This window comes from Bombus impatiens, unplaced genomic scaffold (genome assembly GCF_000188095.3).
Source record: "Bombus impatiens unplaced genomic scaffold, BIMP_2.2 scf_0142, whole genome shotgun sequence".
NCBI lineage: Eukaryota > Metazoa > Arthropoda > Insecta > Hymenoptera > Apidae > Bombus > Bombus impatiens.
The window spans coordinates 2,244,253-2,260,122 of record NT_176561.1 but is presented as its reverse complement, the minus strand read 5'-3'; the positions used below and the strand labels follow the sequence as shown (position 1 = coordinate 2,260,122).

At 39.7% G+C, this 15,870-nt stretch overlaps 2 protein-coding genes across 4 annotated transcripts in view; one reads left to right on the top strand and one right to left on the bottom strand.

The window, feature by feature from the left end:
- The window catches only part of LOC100741182 (cytochrome b5), a 70,544-nt gene that overhangs the window by 30,081 nt on the left and 24,593 nt on the right, over window positions 1–15,870 (bottom strand). The window lies entirely within an intron of this gene.
- Window positions 1–15,870, top strand: part of LOC100741061 (junctophilin-1) — a 44,960-nt gene that overhangs the window by 23,807 nt on the left and 5,283 nt on the right. Inside the window, 5 exon segments of the mRNA XM_033319257.1 lie at window positions 12,701–12,996; window positions 13,083–13,250; window positions 13,360–14,819; window positions 15,103–15,240; window positions 15,648–15,842. Coding sequence (XP_033175148.1) covers window positions 12,701–12,996; window positions 13,083–13,250; window positions 13,360–14,819; window positions 15,103–15,240; window positions 15,648–15,842 — 2,257 coding nt within the window.

The window sequence follows — 15,870 nt, the reverse complement described above, 5'->3', positions numbered from 1 at the left end:
CAGGGTGTGGCCTGTATCAAAATCTGTATTCGTCTACGACGTAGTTAAGTACAGGTATATTCAAAGAATATTCTTAACATTCGACCTTTTCGAAAATAAAGCCTCATGTAAGAATATTTTATTCTTTATTTTCCATATATTTTTTAAATTTCATTTTCTAGAACCATCCTCGTCTTGATTGTACCTTGATTATTTGCACACCCTGTATAGTAAGATTTCCAACACACGAAACAACGCGAAACACAATCTTTTAGTTAAGAATAAGGGGGGAAAAGGTTCGATTAATTAAAGTTCGTGTACTTCAGGGACACGATTCATTACGCGAGGATCATGATCACAGCCTGGCCGAATATCTCGTAAGCATTCCCTCGTTTCCCGTAGTTCATAAATATTGAACGACTGCTGCTGCACACCCTCGAACAAGAACGTCGTTCGTTTAAATAATGGATGCTTGCTCGACGTTACGAAAGAGGGAAAGTCAAAGATACGAAGAAACGAGTGTCTCTCCTGTAAGAGAGTTCGGTTTCCGTGATGTTCGCGTGATGAATGCGAATTTCTGCGTCTAACGAATTAAGCCCGGCGTCTGGTTCTAATCGATCTACCTATCGAGAAATTATTTCGGGTCGTTCGACCTGGGATTCTTTTTCCGCTTACTTATCGCCCCTCGATCGAAAGTATCTTTTAGTATTTTCAGAGCTGTTATACGATCAAAATAATATTGTTAGTAACATTTTTCAGGCGAGCTTATTCGAAAATTGTAAGATTATATTATATAGATTCAAGAAATCTATAACTTGTTAATTCATTAACATTGATATTTAATAGTGATAATAATTTATATATATAATTACAATAATTACAGTATAATTATATATAAATTATATATAATAATTACAATAACAATTACGATAATTTATTAATTATTTGGTAAAATAAAGATTGATCTGGATGCTTCTTTCGGACAATTAACTTCCAGGCTTTCGATACCTTTAAGCTACGCGTTCAATCGTGTCTGATCATTGACGTCTTGTTCCACTGGCGCTGAGCGAAATCTTTACGAATAAATATGATCTGAAGGATCGTTTTGAAACCGGTTTCGTGTTGTTGGATATAAACAGAACAGGAAAGAGGAAAGTACGAGGAGCAACAACTAGATATATATCGAACGAGAGTAAGATACTTTTAGGTTTAATTTATTCGATGTCTGGACGAGTAACAGCGCCCGCCGTGGAATATTTATCGAGTGTTTTCTATTTTCATATCGAACCTCGAGCGATATAGACTGACTCACAAAAAGTATTTAAATACTTTCATAGGTGTATTATGTGTATTATAGAAAATATTTTGAGAGAAATTTCATTAGTACCGTAACGAAACACAATTATCATGATTATGTTGGCAAAAACATATATAGCAAACATAAAATCATTTACGATAGTGTTCGCACATCGTATTTGCGTTCCCTTTGCGACCGACTTCGTTCGTGGCGTATTTAGCCTCAAATTAGCATAGCTATGTCAATTGGGCGGATCCAAAAGTCGACGTGAAAAATGCTTGTCGTGCGGAATAAACGTACCCACTGTGGGGCCGATAAGCGTCATCAGGACGCCTTGAAACACGAGGAACTGCGTCGTGCAGATTTATCGTCGCCAGAATGTATCAGTGGCCTGCTGGTGTTTAATTACCATCCTTAATTAACGGTCGACGCGAGGAATTCACGGAAGATGAAACGACACTATGGGACACCCGGTCGCCCGAGTGAAATTTATTTCATCATTTCTCGTCGTTTTGAAAACATTTCTAATTACCATTCCTTTTTGTAGATTCTTTCCTTTCCTTCTTATTATTAATGTCATTGGGCTTAAAACAATTCGATAGTGTTCATTCCGAATTGTATAGCAAATACAATTATATTAAAAAAAATATACGTTTCACATGTTGCGACATTTCAGCGCATGATTCGCGGCTCGTAAAAGATTCATTAACAGCACTGCAACAGTATTTATATTCGCATTCGCAATAATTTGTAAAGTAGCACGGTGATTAAGGCTAGAAAAAGTAGAATGGATAATAAATAGCTCTGAGAAGATCAGGACACCGTGTCGTAAATTAATATATCGTTTATTTTTTGTGAGCGTTAATAATACACTTTTTTATTCGTGTAGCAAGGCAGATTTTAAACGAGAAAGAAAAATCCACTACGGCTCTGTCGGATTCCTCGTTGAGCATTAGTTACCAGCTACGTTATTCTGATCGCAACGCGCACGTCATTTGGCAACACGAGTGATACCGCGGTACTCGTACAACAATGTTATAAATTTACGTCACGAGGATTACATAAATATTTACGCGTTCCTTAGATTATCGGGACGTGTATAACGGTCTAATAATAATATCGATACGTTCTAATAACGATTTACCTCGATTCCCCCATTAAAGAATCCCATACCGGCTGCAAATCGTGATTAGAAACGGCGAGAAACCATCGGAAGCTGCCAGCCAGCGTTCATTTTTATTTTCAACACAAACTTTCGTCAATGAACGCGCGCCGGAGCCATCGCTAAAATTAGAAACAATGTATTTCATGGCTGTCGATCGGCCGTCGGGCGCAAAGTATTTAAAAATCTTATCGTTTCGAAGAAGCCTTAATGGTAGCCAACCAGAGATATTTTCGTTCGTTTTATTTTCTAACGTTTATAGAACGTTTACAGTGACAGAAGACATGGCCATGTACGCGTGGCTGATTTTATAGACTCTCCTCTACGCATATGACGTACGGTATAGTTTAACGTTATATACAAGTCTCTCTCATGTTTGCCAGCGAACCGAGCTTCCGTGGTAACCTCTTATTACAAAATTCCCTATCTCACGAAGAAACGAGAGCTCGAAATAACAATTCTCTCAAGCAATAACCAGCAAACGTCGTTCAACGCTTGCCAACAGAATTCTAAACAGAAGCTTCCCTTGTCTTTTATATCTTCCTTTACACCATTCTCGTTTCCGATCGTCCGCTCTTCGCGGTCAAAGAAACGCTGACGAAGTTTAAGACTTCGAACTCTGGGAGATCCATCAAAATTCCGGCTGTTTCAAAGAAAATCAAACAAAATACGATTAGCCGACTCGGTGCGAAGCAGCTAGATCGTGCGTTTGGCATATTCCTTCCACCTTGATCTCCCCACCAGCGGTCACTTCTACCCCCAGACCTGACCGTTTTAAGCTTCTTGATCGAGTTAAGGCACTCTCCAAACGCCATTCCATTTCTCTCGTGGCACGTGGCCGACGCATTTATTTATAAATACCAATGCTACCGCACACAGCTGTCCATGATTGTACGCGTTTGTATAACTGGACTAGAACAACGTGTGTGTGCATGTGTGAAGATTATGCGTAAACTCAGGATGCTCGATCTCTGTCGTATAAGAAGAAGAGGACCGGGTTGACTCGCTATCAATTCACGAACGCTCACGTTGCTAATAGAGTTCTTGAACCTACCACGCCCCGTCAATATATCGCGCGCGACTTTCACCAAGCTTTGACCTTCTGTCGCGACTTCAAACGTACTCCCAAGAAAACTTTAAGGCAGGTCGAATATTCGTAGAATGTCATGAACGTCCCGTGTTCGAGCGCTGTCGAGGAACAGCGCGAAGAAATTACGAGGAGTCCCTGCACGGTGTTTAGGAAGTATATATGAAAATGGTTCTATATTTGACAAGAGAAATCTCTAGCATTTTAAATAGGAACGGCTCGTTTGTTGGTCAGAGTCGATTATACTCGCGGAAGCGTTAATGTTGCAGCGACAAATGGCGAACGACCGATCGGTGTAAACACTTGTTGCGAATCGATTGTTTCGTGCCGCGTTCGTTAATCGCGTTCGCATAACGAATTTGACCCTTGAAATTCGAGTTTCGTTCCGCGATATTCGAGTTTTCAGCAGGATTTTGTAACATTCGATGCGACAGTGATCGTTCAATTTGTCTAGATAAATCCTAGTTTTTACAAATCATTCTATTTTCCATTATAACGTACCGATGGAATTAACACAGTATACATTTAAATTATCCATTAAGTAAATTGTCATCAATATAGAGTAGATTTACCGTAATACATTAGGGATTGATAGTTTTAGCAATCAAAAGTGGACTCGTGTAATATTGTAATTAAACTATATCCTGTAAAAAATGAGTATACCGATTACTTTCTAACAACGATGTATACCTAGAAATAGTCCCTCGTTAGGCAAAGCTCAATGCTCGCCAAACGACCCTCGAGATCCATCGAAGAGGAAACGATGACAGAAGAACAACGGATCCGCCCGTCAGTTACAACCCCCGGAGGACTTAGCCGACTCACGATGCAATTAGCCATCGTCGCAGGAGGAGCTCGTTTGCGCGACGAAGTCGAGCCATTCATCGAGGACAGTTCGGCTGCCTCGTCCCGGTTCACAAAGAAGGGAACGATTCACGCGTGGATAACGAAAGCTCGTATCCGCTTTTTCTTCCTTTGTTCTGTGTAGTTTTTCTCTAGTGAGCGTGACACAACCCTCCGATGCTCGTACGGCGTGCAAAGCCTCTCCCGTTTAACATCATAACGGCGGATTGCCTGTCGTTGATAAAACAGGCGTCACCTACTTTGTAAACTGCCGTCATTTCCGTTTTTCGAACGCCTTGCGTCACGGTTTGTTGCGTGCCCGTGCGAAAGTAATCGTCCACCCGAGGAGAGTATGTCCGTTACAGTTTTAGACGCGGCTCCTTTTTATGCGGACAATCTTCTATTTTTTTTTTTTTTCCTCCGCCGCTTTACGCCTCCGCCTCCCTCGCATAATAGCTCACACGACTACACACGCGCTCTGTCGTCGTACTTAATTAATAGGTTTCAAATAGACTGACCTTCCTTCCGATACACGATTCACCGCGATAACGTCGGTAGATGGAAATAACCGAGATTCGATGGTCTAATTTTGCTTTTATTTGGCCGCTTCTCGATCGTCTAACGGCCACGAACCGCCAACGGTGAATAGTTTCGAATAAATACGGCCGTACGCGAGTCGAATGATTTAGCGCCGATCGAGCAAGCAGAACATATGGGACTATTTCCACTAATCCATCGTGCGAAATGTAGCGTAGAATTTTTGAAAAATTTTAACGATTATATAGAAATGGCAGCGATTTGAGGAAAAATGAATCAACCATAAACGTTACGAAAATATCAAATAATTGAGATATAAGAAACAATTAATAACGAGCTGTTTCCACCTTATTTATAGAAAATATCATTCATACATACATAAGTCATACATCACGACAAAGTAATTGTACAATTTGATATTTCTGAGAGCAAGTAAAACTAAAAGAGTAATCGAAGATACGAAAGTGAAGACTCGTTAGAATTCCATGAAAGCTTGAAACACGACCGCGAGAACGTATGAAGAAGCGAGGTCAGGTACAAAATCCGACCTGACAATCGGGGCTAGGTGCGCTATAGCGTTGTGCGTTCAGGTATCATTCGAAAGAAACAAACAGATGAGAACGACAGGCTTGTGGGGTGGTTAGTGACGATCTGGTGGAGGCTGCGGACCGAAATACACTCGCATGGCCAATTCTTACTAGCACAAACGCGATTTTCATTGCACGTGCAACCAACCACCATCTTAGATGGTGGCCGCGCTATTTCAGGCGGGCCAGGCAGTGCCATGTAGCGAAACAGGATCGTACACCGACTTTTGTTTACCCGTAGACAACGAAATCTCTTCGAAGAATCTCGTTTTTATCGTAATATCCATCACGATCGTGTAAATCGCTATCAATACATGATCGAATATAATGTTCGTCTGTTGGGCGAACTGTCGTCAATTTTTAATAATTTTAAAGTTGAAAATAAAGAGAGCGAGGTTCGAGAATGGAAAAATGGCAGACCACTGGCGATCAATTTTTCAGCGGCGAAATTCACCGATGATTATTTTAGCGCGAGATACCCGGCCGTTCCCTATCATGCCTGTGTCGAATGAAAGTTTGCGTGGCTCGATGGCCGCGATACTTCATGCACGACGGATATAAGCCAGAAAGGGTCTTCACCCTCGTAATCTATACGGAACAGGTTGGAACTCTCCTGCTCGCATGAGGAAACCGAGTAAATAGAGAACACGCTCGTAGTTGGAACTGTTGGAAGTCGTTTGATAAATAGAAGAACGACCCCGTAGTAAACGTTTTTAGGGACAATCAACCGGCGAACACGGACGTGTGTTTTAACCTTACAGCGCCTACGCGGTCACGTGCTTTTCAGCGCCAATTAGATCGCAGGCAGTTTGCCTTCCATAGATATCACGAAATATGGGGTAATGTTTGCGTAACAGAAATAACATTCCACCGCCAAAAGAATAAAATCAGAAGTTCTGTAATCGCGTGTATGAAGTTGTATTTATTGCGAACAAATTTTGTAAAACATAAACTTCTAAGCTTCTTCGCATTAGGACTACCGGAATAATCCAAATGACCAATTGACCATCTTCTTGGGCAACGGACACATAAGATAGAATGGTAAATTGAATAAATTGCGTGGAAAGCTTTAGTTCTAGTTTTGTAATATTAGCTACGTTTGAATTGATAATTATAATGGTTCTTAAGGAATTTCGATCTTCTTATATTAATAAAATAAAGAAAAATTTCATAATAATTCAAGTATTTATTTACTTGTACATCCTAAAGACCCTTTTTTTCATAAAGCTTCTGAATTCGTGATTTTTGATAGAAATTTTATAGATTTACAATGCCGTACTTTTGAGAATTTGAATGACTCTTTTATGAAGAATATATATAAAGCTTATTTTTTACATTATAATTTTTACATTATATTTATTCGTAAACCTTGTACTAAGGTCGAACTACGGACGAAGAGACGACCTTATCCTTGAAGACCACACGAGAACGAAACAAACTTAGCCTAATCGAAGAAAACGACACGGATAATGCCTTAAACGAGAGAAGCTCGAGTCGAAACGATAAAGTGGAATAACGGAAAAGCACGAAATTCGACGCTGCTCGAGTTCCACGAAGTGGAGCAAGCGTGTTACGAAGAGAGGCAAGGGAAAAGCAGACTCGACGGAAATTCAATAACCAGTAAAAGTTTCCGTAACGGAGAGAACGAACGAACAATCTTTCTTTCTCTTTGTCTCACCTGCGAAAGATACAGACGGCTAGTAGATGAAACATTGTGAAATTAGAACCTCGACAATAATTAATATAGGTCGTCGTTTAGAAATGACCAACCAATTAAATAGAATCTTCAACAATTAGTACTTTGTCCTTTTCTTTACAATTTCGTATTTTTACTACTTACTTGTATATTTGTATAATATTTCAGTTTAACGGTCAAAGCTTCTCACCATGTAAGTCATGAAAGTCGTGTCTTCTAACAGCGTCAGTGAAATAAATGTTTTATACAGTGCACGAAGTATGTACATAAAAGTTTTATATGTTCAAACATTTTCGCGAATCGTAGGTGATCCACTAACACAATCAAATTCAATTAAAAGAAATTTGTGATCTCTACCGTACTACTACGATAAATAATAATTTTTCCACTCGCTCAACCGTAAAAATATCACTTTTCCACGACGAATTCTTCTGCATTGTGAATATTGCAATATTCGCGTAAAAATCGTCGACAGAAGAGCGTTGACGGGACTTTTTGTCCCGAGGCGTTTCCAACAGACGAACAAGAGTTGACCCGAATAGCTGAAACGGTCCACGAAACGTCTCTCGTTGCTACGAGCGATTTTAATCTCGGTCCCGTTGGGATTTCGCAGGACCTATGCTTAGGATAGGAATATAACGGAAGAAGGCAAGCTAATTTCCATAATTGTGTTAGAATTCGAAATGACGAATGGTCACGATGTTCCTCGGGATAGAGTAAACCTTCTTTGGATTTCCAACTGGGACAAAGGGTAACTAGCTGGAGACGAAGTACGTTTACCGGAGAAGTATAAACGAAATTTGATTAGGGTTGCTTAACGGTCTCTGAAAGTCTGTGAAGTTACAATTCGAATAGCGTAGTTGCGACGGTATTCCGATAAGATTACATGAATTGTTCCATGCAGTTTAGAGATTGATTTACGACAAATTGTCGTAGATATGCTCCTACTAGTGTTAAAATTCTTATATACAAATATTAGAACGCTTCTTTGATTTTATATAAGATAAGAAATTGGTTCAAGGGAATGATCAATAATTAGTCAGAATCTTGCGTTTATATAAGATAATGATTTAGAACTTTTCGAAAATCCATTGTAACTGATAATGCTACAGAGATTGATACTATAAAAGGCACAATAATGGACTAACAGTCATATGTTCGCTTTCACAATTCCTTGGCCTTATTGAAAAAAAGTTAAACGAATTAGATATGAAAGTTAAAGAAACGCTTGAAACTCATTATATGTACATGTGGAACTTCAAATATTTTTACCGTATAGAAAATAATGTGTAAACGAAGTAATCAGTTATAGATAACCTTATCTATACATTTGTATTGTACAGGATATATTTTTGCTATTCTTCGTTACGATAGGAAAGCACTCTAAATCTCTAGAACTCTAAGTCATCTTACGTATCAACAAAACGATTTACGAAAAGACTGGTACACACCAAGAAAATCGGCAATTTTGAGGTATCCGCAAAAATTACTTCTAAAAATAAACTACTTTCTAAAATGGGAATATTATTATTCCTAGTAATATTTAACAAAAAGAATCGCATAAGCCAAAATTGTTCCAACCTTCTTTTAATAGTAAGAAATATATATGTACATAAACAATAATTTATTAGAAACTCTAAGAATTATTGCCCAAATTTTAAAACGTCAAAAATTTCCCCATCGCTAAATAATCAAATTGTTAATAATCAGATTGAGCATCTTTGTGCATTTCAAGGATATTAATAGAAATATAAATTTGTATAAACGTTCACAACATCTATTAATAGGTTCCTATTTCGGACTGTCTATCCTCACAAATAGAAATACAAATATGAATGTTTAAATACATGCAAACCTTTATACAGATTACATTTCCTTAATCGTATAATTCATAGAAATCATAATCTCCATATCCATAAACTTCATCGAACTGTCCATTTTAAATCGATTTCTCAAAAATGTACTTTACCTAGCCGTGTCACGTTTTCATCAAACCTATAGCCAAATATTCACGCGTCTCTGATTATTTGAAGGAATTCTTCCGCTCCTAATCATTTTTCAAGATGCTTACTGAAAAATTCGCTGTTTCATGGAACGAAGAAAGAAACAAAAAAAAAAACAAGGCCCGAAGAGGCACGAGAAGAATTTGAACCGTGGAGAGGTGGGATTTTTCGTTCGTTCACTGACGGAACAGAACGAAACGGCAAGTGGTCGAATCGTAGGCGAAATTAATTAAAGTAGAAAAGAAGGAGGCACGGTTAGCCGCGATTTACGGTGGTGCAATTTCGTGGACCGGGCTCGCATCGGCAGCCGAAGCGTGTCGAGAAGCACGGCATGACCCACTTGCTTAAACGCTGGCGAAATAATATTCCGCTTGGGAAGGGAGAGTCGTTTCCATATGTACAGTCGGCTGCAATAATGCCGTCCGCAGACTCCATTTTCCGAGTCCTCTCTCCTGACCCTGGTACTTTTCTGAAACGAGGCTGGCTGCCGCTCTGCAATCGATCAGCGGACGACCAGCTCCTCTCCTCGTAATGACCTTAGTAAATAGATAGATCGCGCGATAAATTGCGTCGTTAATTTTTTAATAGTCTTCAGCCTCCTGGCGATCGTGAGGATCGTCACGGACGATGATTACACCGCACGATCAACGAATTTGCGGCCTTACTACTGAAACTGAGCCGAGGTGTTTAATTATTAACGTTGATTATTATTTTCTTGTATTTAGGACTATTCTGGTTGATTGCTGCAATTAGAGCGTTGCCCTATATTAGAACAAAATACCTCTAGGTATAAAGAACAAAAACCTCTAGGTAAATTAATTTACAAAGAATTTATAAGAAATTAAATTTTTTCGTGTTGGAATTAACCCAAGATCTCCATGTAAGCAAATGCGGATTTTTTTTTCCTAAAACGAGATAAGTACGGGAGAAACTTTCCTATGAGAGTAGTGACATCTAGTGTCTTAATGATCAGATTCTACGGTAGAACCTCTCAGTAGATTCATACATACAAGCCAGTTTTCTTGCGTCAATTTCGCTTTTGTCCTAATCTAAAATCTCTTACTTTTAGTGTTTTAATAAGATTATTAGAATACCATTGAAACAAAAATCCAGGCTACATTTCTTAAACTTGAAAAATTCTTAAACGTCCAAAAAGAAATACGATTTGATGAAAAAATAAAGTGAAAGAGAGAGAAATAAGTCAAAGAACGCCAAGGAATTATTGAGATAAAATTACGATAAAAAATGACGCATATAAATAATGATTCTTTCATACTCTCCGTAAACTTGAGAACTAACGGTAGGAAATACGATTGAATGATAATCATTAAGCTAGTTCTAACGAGGCTCGACAAAGTTTCTGTCTATCCCTGGTTTATTCTCCATTAACCCCTTCGTCCATGAATTTCTATGTTTCAATCTCAATCCTTAATTTGATCATTGAAAAAACCTTCTAATATTTTCGACTATTGTTCTTTGTAAAGACACCCGAAAAATATTTCCGCTATTAATAATCGATAAAAAAGAATTTTTCTCACAGACCAAAAATATCGAATCCTGTAACCATACAATTCGATCGAAACAAACTCAAAAGACAGGAAATTTAATTGAGAATGTCTGTGCTTGAAAAAATAGTTTCCAAAAGTTGATGTCCAATAACTGAGAATCTAAAAACACGTACGTACTATCGGAGAAACGCATTGTTGCTGACTATACGAATCGAATCCGCGGGAGGTTGCTTTGTAATCACGACTGGAATAAAGGGAGAGAAGCATCACTAACGTGCATCGTGGAACGACAAACGACATGCATCGTTCCCGTTGCAATCGTGGTACTTTGTTAATGCCCGACGAATACGGACGGAAGACTTTGATGATTATTGTTGGTCGAATAATGCAGGACTGTGCGAGGAACGGTGCAGAATGGAAACGCTTTCGAGTAGCTCTCTGCTACTTTGTTGATCATTGCGGCCTACTGAAAAGTGTTCATTGTCGTCGTTCTTTGTTTCTTTTCCTAGCGAAATACTTTTCCAGTGAATCGCGCGGAATTCGCGTGCTAACACAGTGGTCACGAAAGATAAAATAGACCGTAATGTAAATTCGTGAAAAAGTTTCTCAAACGTTGTTACACCGAAACGTTTCGCGCCATAGATGCATTGAATTATTTTCAAACATTTCCAATATCATAGATACGCGATATCATTACCTGACTCTCTCTAGTTTAACCTATATACCTGTTCATTAAACTTCACGATCATACTTTCCCGACACTATGCATAGTCAACTTGAAACTTTCTGAAACACGGAATGCTTAAAAATTTCCTTGTATATGTATGTATATATGTTACACAGATATTGAGAACAATTTTTTCAAATCCTGAGTTATAACGGGTCTGTGGCTTTTATGAAAATTTATTTCCTCATCAACGAATTGAAATTTCTTATGGCCACATAAATATCCGCGTAACGCTTATAATACTACAATATACAAATTCTTTCGTCAAGAAGAGAAAGAAAGCGTATAAGAGGCGTCGAATAGGGAAACTCGACAAAGATTGAAAATTCTTCCACGAAAGATCGCGTGGCCGTTAATGATAGCCTTCGTGCGATGATCATTCAGCCGGTGCTAGATCAGCGGTCTGCAGGCGGTCTGCGGTATCTCATCGGCGTGGAATTTAGATTTTCTTCGAATGAGGAATGCACCCACACGTTATCCGGAATAATTCCATCCCTGAGTCGTACACGTAACACGTTTGTTCTCGCCAGTCGCGCGCCACTACGTGACTCATGCGAGACATTTTGAAACGCGGTCACGTTTTGGCAAAAACAATGCACCTTATTACCAAGTGCAAGCGTTCCCGGGAATTCGTCACATCCGCCCGTATGTAGCATCGTTCCTGGAACGTGATTTCCAGGACCCGGTTTCTAACATGAACCGGTGAACCACAAAGTTTCGTCTTTACGGTGGGAATATGTAAATTCCGCGGCAAAAGCGGCTGTCGGTAGTTGATTGGACTTGGTATATTCCAGGAAAAGGAAATGGGATACGCTTTAAACGAATTTGCAAATGTAAGCATATGTATATTTATCAAAGGATGATAAACAGAAAAATTTGCTTGCGAGAAAAGATTTGAGTTCTTCCTATGGTTTTACGCTCGCGTTAATATTTAAAATGTAAGCGAAACCCTTATGATAGTCTACCGAGACCTTTTATCAACTAAACGTAAGATACAGAAGCTTACGAATGCGAGTAATTCGTTTATAAGTCAAATCAAATAGTAGCTAATCTAGCGTAAGCAATTTTATTATTTACTCCGCCATGTGTGGTTACAAATTAAATAAAAAGCAAAAGGTAAAAAAAAGAAAAAATCTAAACATTGATAATATCGCAAACTTAATTGAATGATTTATTGTATAATGTAATCGATAAGAGAACGCGATATAAATGGAATTTTCAATAGACAGCGATTAAGAAAACCAAGTGATTAACGATAGGCTAACTTTTCATAGGCACGTATCAAGGTCAGTGGTACCACGGCATGCGGCACGGCTATGGCGTGAGAGCGAGTGCTCCGTTTGGTTTGGCGAGTCATTACAAACCGTCAAAGCACGTCAGGGCTTCCTTAACGTCTCTGAGGAGCGCGGACGATGGCGGAGCAGTGGCACCAACACCAGAACCGACCGACAGAAGGGATCGTCGTGTTGGTGACAGTAGGGGTGGTTTCGTGTTAAAAGCTAGAAGCGACAATCCACCAGCAAGGAGAAAGAGTCTCACGGAGAAATCCTTGAAGAAGGGCATTCTTTCGGTAAGGCGTAATTTTAATCCTATCAAAATTCGAGAAAGATAGTGAGATTTGAGACAGGTTGGTTTAAAAGATAATTGCAATTTCAGGGATTGAAGATTCGAAAGCAAAGAAGTACAGGTGATCTAGAGAAACATGGTACTGGAGGCAGTATTAGGAGTAATGCTAGCTCAGCATCGTGGATGTCGACAGAAAGCTCGCAGAGTCAGGCTTCGGCATCTGTTCATACGGATAGCAATGCGTCCTTCGTCATCGAGGTGAGATTCGTTGTGATATTTTGGCGAATAGTAGTACGAAAGAGGTTGAAACGGCTGAATAATTTTCTAATATAATTTTTCTTGTATAAGAACAATATTTCATTTTCAGGACGAACAAATGGACGCCTCGGTAACCGAGACGTACCTCGGCGAGTGGAAGAACGACAAGAGGACAGGCTTCGGTATATCGGAGCGTAGCGATGGCTTGCGATACGAGGGTGAATGGTTCAATAATCGAAAGTACGGATACGGTGTGACAACGTTCCGCGATGGCACCAAGGAAGAGGGCAAGTACAAGAACAACGTGTTGATCACCAGCCAGAAGAAGAAGCATCTGTTCCTTATCAGATCGGCCAAGTTCCGTGAGAGGATAGAGGCTGCGGTGAATGCGGCTCAAAGGGCGAGCAAGATCGCTCTTCAGAAGGCGGATATAGCGATCTCGAGAACAGCCACTGCGCGAGGAAGAGCCGAGTTGGCGGATGCAGCTGCCGAGCAAGCGAGAGAAGATTCGGAACTGGCTCAGCAGACGGCGAAGCAATTTGCGCCGGACTTCCGACAACCTGGACTCGAGAGATTACGTAACAGGGAGATACCGAAGTACGTGCCACCACCTCAGGACAGTATTCCAGCGAAGAGTATTCTTCATAAGGGGGGCAGCGTGGATCAACCTAGCTCTACGCCTATGAAGAATCAGACCTCAGAAACAACGTCGGGAACAACTACGTCAGCGACAACCACGGCAAGTAACGTGATGCAGTCGATCAGAAGAGCCAGCATGAAGCCGCAGAGCCAATTGTCGCAAAATCAACTGTTGAGCAATCAATTGCCACAAAATCAGCTACCGCAAAATCAGTTACCGCAGAATCAGCTATCGCAGAGCGAGCTAGCGAATCAGGTGACTCCAGCTCAACTGGTGAACCAGCTACCTCTGAATCAATTGAACCAGACTACCTTGAGCGGTCAAAATCTTTATCAAACGCAGTACCCTCAGTCGATGGCTCAGAATCCTATTCAACAGTATCCTAACAGTATACCGAATCAGTATCAGCCAATGAGTCAGTTCCAGGGAGGGCAATACGCTCCGCAGAATCAGTACCCTGTTCAAGGTAGTCCCTATAATCAGCCTCAATATCAACCTATGAATCCACCTCAGGGCGATCAGTATTTGTACCAACAACAGCAGCAAGTTGGACCACACGGGTATCAGAATATGCAAGGTTATCCTAGTCAGCAGGTAATAACACATTAAGTAGATTACTAGATCTTCTTTTCGATTAAACTGTGTAGGTTATATAATTTTGTGCATATATATCAATCCTGTTCAATTTCTTTTTAGACGTTACCGAATCAATATGGGCTAAGTCAAATGAATCAATACAACTCCCAGCAAATATATGGGGAATCGCAACAGCAGCAATTACCACCTCAATCACAAACCCAAATTCCACAACAATACGAGCCTGATGGCGACGCAAAACGACCACCGAGTTCTACGAGTATACGAAGAAACAGCAGGGTTTTATCTCCCCAGGATCGACCCAATACCATTGGGCAAACGCTGAACGACAGGTCTCTGAGCTCATTGTTCACGCGAGTAAATTAATACAACAAATTCGATTAACGCTAGAAGTATCAAACTCGTCACATTCACGGAGTTAACATTTTTTTAATACACGAATAATACGATTGTTGGAACACCCTGTATATAACTATTTACTGTAATCATGCCATTTCAATAATAATTAGATAGTACACATTATTGATAATTCTAGCATTAAGGATCTGTTTTATATTCTTCTTATTTCAAAGGATATTTTCTTAATTATATCGGTTCTGATCTATCATTTTACAGGCTAGATCATTATAAGAGGCCGCCCAGTCGTGATAGTTCCGTAGATCGATACGCTAGAGCGCATTCCCGATTGACTGGATCGAGACAGCCGTCCGTCGATAAATCCGTCACGAATCCATCCCTAGATATGCTCGACAGGTGCCTTGCAATTTGTCTGTTTTTTAGTTTTTTATTCCCAAAACTTATTCTCCTCATTTATTTATATATATATTTATTATCTTCATTTTACGCCAAATGAAGTAAAATGAAGTAAACAATTTAACAATTTGTTATCCATTACGTTTACAATTAAACACTGATCAATAATAATGGAAACTAACATTCCCAAAATATTAAATCCCATTTTCATTCGTCAATCTTTCATGTCGCTTATCTACTTATTCGATATTTCAATTTTTACGATATTAATTAAAAAATGTAACAAATTTTAATCTACCATTGTAATTATGGATTAAATTGTAAATTACTCATTTACAATCAAAAGTGAATTAGTAATAACAAAAGTATTAATGAATAAATTTTAACGCTTCGATCTGCAAATTTAGATCTATGAGAGCACCGAGCGCGATTCGGTCGGGCACACCATTAAACGGATCCGTAGTGGGAAGCGGTGCCGCAACGCCGACGTACGCTGCCTCGACTTCCGGTCAATTCGAAGGCGCTCTCCTGAAGAATCGTAATCTTGGACAAGATATTCTGCCGAGTCCAGGACAGCCTAAACGTACAGAAAGCCTCTACGTCGCTCCCGGACGCGGTTCGACCGCATCC